At 38.0% G+C, this 5,379-nt stretch overlaps 2 protein-coding genes across 2 annotated transcripts; both read right to left on the bottom strand.

Moving 5' to 3' along the window:
• On the bottom strand, window positions 1-3,153 carry TM35_000015310 (antigenic protein; the record flags this gene model as incomplete). Its single annotated transcript, XM_029021212.1, has 1 exon — window positions 1-3,153. A coding segment is annotated over one exon (3,153 nt), but the record flags the coding sequence as incomplete, so codon positions are not given.
• A 493-nt stretch (window positions 3,154-3,646) lies between these two features.
• TM35_000015300 (uncharacterized protein) lies at window positions 3,647-5,236 on the bottom strand (the record flags this gene model as incomplete). The annotated part of the gene is made up of 1 exon (XM_029021211.1): window positions 3,647-5,236. One exon carries the CDS (start codon window positions 5,234-5,236, stop codon window positions 3,647-3,649), a length of 1,590 nt encoding a protein of 529 aa, XP_028887719.1.
• Window positions 5,237-5,379: the final 143 nt, after the last annotated feature.

The raw sequence follows: 5,379 nt of genomic DNA, 5'->3' as shown, positions 1-5,379 counted from the left end.
TCGGTCAAGCTCACACAGCTCCTTTTCCTCCGCATACACGGGCGTCTCCTGCTCCTTCTGCTGAGTTACCTCCCTTGTAGGCGACAACTGCATATCGCGCGGCGCCACTTCTCCCATTTCCTCCACGGCAACAAAGCGTGTGCGCGGTACTTCATTCAACTCTTTACGAAAAGACACCGTCTTTCGGATCGGATTTATTGTAGAACGTCGATGTCCACGGAACTTTGCAATCGCGTCATTAAACGTCTTCTTGATACGAGTTATTCTTTCTTTTCCTCGCTTTATTCCGTGAGCACATTGTGCAAGTTCTTTCTTCGTTTCTGCTATCGTCTCGATCTCTTTCTTTGACTGCTTTACCCTACCTAGCTCTGTATTCAGCTCCTTGTGGGCGCGCCGCAGCTGCTCCAGCTCATCAGCCGGCACAAAGGTCGGTCGGTCGAGCTCACACAGCTCCTTTTCCTCCGCATACACGGGCGTCTCCTGCTCCTTCTGCTGAGTTACCTCCCTTGTAGGCGACAACTGCATATCGCGCGGCGCCACTTCTCCCATTTCCTCCACGGCAACAAAGCGTGTGCGCGGCACGTCACTCAGCTCCTCAGCATGAGACTCGTTATGAGTCTCACTCTCTTCACGTGACGACAACAACACCAGCAGCTCCTCTGGAAGCATTCTGTCCTGCTCCGCTCGCAGCTCCTCGTTCAGGAGACCCATATCACTCAGCTCCTTACCCGAGTGTGCAAGTTCCTCCAGCTGTGCGTGCAGCTTCTTATTCTCCTGGCGCAGTTCATCAACCTCTTTCGTGTAATTTTTACGGTCTTTCAGCTCTGCATATTTTTCCTTCTGCAGATTATAATTGGCATCGTGCGATTGGTCAAGCTTTTTCTGTAGCTGATCCTTAGTAACTTTGAGTAACTCAAGCTCCTCCCGTAGATTATCATTGGTAATGCGTAGCGCACAAAGCTCCTCCTGCAGATTGTTATTGGTAATATGCAGTGTATCAAGCTCCTTCTTTAGGTTATTATTCGTAAGACTTAATTGATCAAGTAATTTTTGTCGTTCACTGCAGTGTCGACAAGGAATGTCGATTTGGTCGTTCTTTTTATCGTCGTTTGGCAAAGTGTCTTTAACTATTTCCGTTTCCTCCATTTTTGACGGGCTTGTATTTTGTTTTGGTTTTGTAGTACTTTTTTGAGAAAATCTTCTCTGTCTACCAGTTTTTTCTTTGCTGAAAGAAGGTCGATCGTCACGTGGTTGTTTAACCTTTTCCCTAGTTAATGTTGCAGAGTTTCGATGTTCTTCCTCAAGTTGTTTTTGTTCTTGCTGAATTTGGTATAATTGTTGTTCTAGCAATTTCTGCTGAACAGGATTCTCTGTTTGTTTTTGTAGAAAAAGTTTTTCTTGTTCTTTTTCTTGTGGGGTAAATTCCTTTATTGTTTTTTCTGAGGCTGTACTTTTCTCCGCCTGGTACAACGTATGGTGTCCACAATCCAAATTCAAACTGTGTAATGGGGTTTTTTCTGAGTATTTTTCACCAGATTCTAGGAGTTGTTGGTCTTGGGATTTCGGACTATCTTCTATCGTATTTGTAGTTTTTTCAGTACCCAGTTTCTTTTCAAGATCGTGCATTTTGTGCAACACATAATTAAGCTCTCGTTGCTTATCGTTTTCCCCCTCTGTGGCTTTATCAAGAGCAGCTTGTAATATAAGATTTTCTTCTTCTTTTTCTTTAAGCTGCAAATTTAATTTATCTCTGTCACATTGTAGTCTCAGAAGATTGGCTTCTTGATCGTTCACTTTAAACCTAAGTTCTTCTACTTCACGCTGTAGATTAGACTCGTTTTGATCTTTTATTTCTGTAATGTTCCGAGGGAGAGCAATTCTTTCCTTTTCCTTATTGGTATCAGATAGTATTTGATAAATTTCTTGTATACTTTTATTACTTTGTGCTTGTTGTTCACCTAAACCTAATTGAGTACATTGGAGGCTATCTTTGATGGGTTCTTTCTCTCTTTTAGAATCATCAAATTTCTCTGGGACATTTGCTTTGTCTGACTGAATTTCTTGCATCTCTGTCTCCAGTTCACCAATATAATTATTTGACTTTTCTCTTTCATTATCTTTTTCGGACTTGGGCTTTTCATACTCCTGTTTAAGACTGCTACATTTTTCTTGAACTTCGTTTTCTGGAGTGGGTGTTGAACCTAAATTTATCATGTGCAATTGATTTTTGTATTCATCTGAGTGTGATGCAAGGTACGCGAGCAGTTCTGGTCGGTGTAACGCAGCAATATTCGCTATGGGTTGATTTGCTGGAAGTGTTGTTATTATGGAAGATCGAAGTATTGTTCTTTCTTCTGGTGACACAACAGACGAACTCCTTTTAATAGATTGCTTTAGGGTCCTTATGCGGCTCTCCACTTCTTGAATCTCGTGGATAATAGATTCGAGCTTATTATGACTGTGTGAGCTAATCCCATGCAAGGTAGACCCTTCCGCCTCTAAATATGAAAGCTGTGCTAGTACCCATTCGTGCAGAATTCCAGCTGCTTGTGAAGCCCTGTAAACATTTGCTTTCGAAATATTTCCACTTACACAATACTGAAGAATTTCTTTTCGTCGCTTCGATGTTAACTTAGAAGAATCAAATTCCGAAACAAGGGCAATAAACCCAGGCTGTTTTATGGCTGCTTGTGTATTGCGCCATGTATGATGTTTGTTGTTAATTCCAATAATTCTTATGATATCATCTAATATCTGTTTAATGATGGGTGGTGGAACTGTGTATGATTGAATTTCTTTCAGGCAATGTGCTTCAATTCCCTTCACCAACTGTCGCGCGTCGTCAATTTTTTTTTGTAGTAAAGCAATACGCTCTTCCTCAACTGCAGCCCTTCCGCGTTGAAGTGTTTCACAGAGTTCATGTAGACGTTTTTTCAGCAACTCCACTTCTTGTTTTTTGTGTATCACAGACACATCTTGTGAAACAAGGACACGGACCACATAGTCTGAAAGAAACGTTACATTCCCTGTTTCGTAACACCATGCATTCCCCCTTAATGTATCAAAAGCAACTGATTGTCCCACTGAAAGTATATTATCACTAAACTGAAGGAGGGATGCAACACTGAATTCGGGAATTCTTTCTGTAAGCATCCTTTAAACTTTGTACGTTTTTTTTTTTCTTTTTTTTTTTTTTTTTACTTTTCGTAAATAGTCTGCAAAAAGAAAAAAAAATTTTTTTTTTTTTTTTTACCAACTTCTTTATTTCTCGTCTCCCTTTCTTTATGATCCCACTTATTTTGTAGCAAAGTAACTCCTGAAAGTAATAGCAAAAAGAAAAAGTAAGTATATTTTTATCCCCAGTTATTTATCACAGTCCCTCGCCCAAACTAGTAATGTCCTTTTAGTAAGAAAGTATAAAAGAGAAATAAGAGAGGCAAAGAAGAAAAAAAAAAAAAAAATGCAAACAAGTAATATCAATGTAATTTAAGATAAACAGGTTTTTTTTTTGTCATTAAGTTTATGGATCACGTTTTACAAAAAAAAAAAAAAAAAGGAAAAGGAAAAAAAAAACATAAAAAAGATTTATATTTGTGCCAAAATATAGCAAACCCACACAAATGCAAAAAAAAAAACTTTTAGTTCATTACTTCGACGCATTACCGTCGTTTGTAGCAACACAAGATATATTCAACCCCCTGTCATTTAAGATCGTGGAGTTGAGTTTCTCTTTCATGTGTGCGTGGCGAAAGAGAAATACTATAGACTTGGTCAAAAGAAGTTCTCGACGAGCCATACCCAGATACTTCCGTAGTATGTCAATTTCTTCTTGTTTCTCTTCTAAGGCCAATGTTTGTTTCCGAACTAATTCAGTTGTACAGGTATGAATGGTAAAAAGTTTTTCGTATTCCTCTATAATTGATTGGTGTACCTCTTCAAGGTTTTTAAATAACGCCAGTACACCCGTTAATTCTTTTTTTTGTATCATTTCTTGTTGTTGACGTCGTTCTTCATATTCCTCATTACCTTTCTTTAATTTTGACACATCTTGTAGCAGTATATTTTTTTCAGCTCTGAGTGAGTTTATTTCAAGTTCTAAATTTTGAGATTCCAATTGAAACTTACTAGAAGTTAAAATCTGAGCGTTTAGTCTATCAACTTCACGTTGAAGTAAGTCGTTCTGTAACTTCAAATGTTCCAATTCTTTTTCCTGCTTTTCACAACACTGATTAAGAAACAAAATTCTTTTTTCAACGTCTTTCAACATCGCTCCATCAGACGTAACTAATGAACTTTTAGAGATGTCAGATCCGTAATGAAATGATGTATTACTTTTTTCAACAATATTACAAGAAACAAAGTTACAGCTTGTTCCAGAAATAGAGTAAAAAGCTTGTTCATTTATTATATTTCTATCGAAAATACAAAGACACGCGGAGAGAGGAACACTTTGCACTCTTTCTGTTCTACTAAAAAGACAGCCAGACAAAATTAATTGAGTATCATTCTTAAGTTCCTGACGTCGCATCTCAGCTTTTCGAATTTTATTTACACAAGTATCTATTTGGTGTTTTATTTCACTGGCGTCTGTAGAAAAAAAACGAAACCTCTGATAGTCAAGGTAAGCTGTAATCCATTTTTGTAGAGCCCCTAATACGCGGGACTCTCGCATACAATTCTCAAGTGAAAACAAAGGATGTGAAACATACTTAACTAATATAGCTTGATATAGATCTTTCCTTAAAGGCCTCTCATCTAGACCGCATAATATCTCTACAAAAGAAGCCTCTGAAATGACACCCTGAATCATTTTCCAATCTTCAATAACATCCGAATTTTGTACAATAGTTGTGACACAATTACAGACCAATTTTAACGATTCAGATAATAGGGTAGATTCACTAAGGTTAAGCCAATATTTTCTCTCAATCCCTCTTAAGCGTTTCTTTGCCCACTGAAGTACCGTGTGCTCTAAAATAGTAGTGGAACCATTAGATGTCATAAATTCATACTTTTCACGTAAACTTCTAAGTTTTGACTGGAGACTCTGAATAATAACATCTTCCTTAGCAATACAACGCAGTTTACTGTCAAGCGAAGAGTCTTCTACACTTCCAGTGTACTCAACAACAAGTACTACATCACTATCGACAGCAACAACACAACCATAGGATGTGCACTCCTTTGAGGAATTCCAAAAGGCCACAATTTTCCCCAAAAAAGCTGGTGAGCCCATTTGCAAAAAAAAAGTCTATAAAATCAACGAACAGGAAAAGAACCGAAGAAGAAGAACAGTAAGGGTATCACAGACTCACATTTAAAAAATAAGCATCAATAAAGACAATAGTAACATTGTAAAAAAAAAAAAAAAAAAACCCC

Source organism: Trypanosoma theileri (assembly GCF_002087225.1).
Source record: "Trypanosoma theileri isolate Edinburgh chromosome Unknown TM35_Tth_1_V1, whole genome shotgun sequence".
NCBI lineage: Eukaryota > Euglenozoa > Kinetoplastea > Trypanosomatida > Trypanosomatidae > Trypanosoma > Trypanosoma theileri.
The sequence above is the reverse complement of the archived record's forward strand: the minus strand, read 5'-3'. Positions and strand labels throughout refer to the sequence as shown.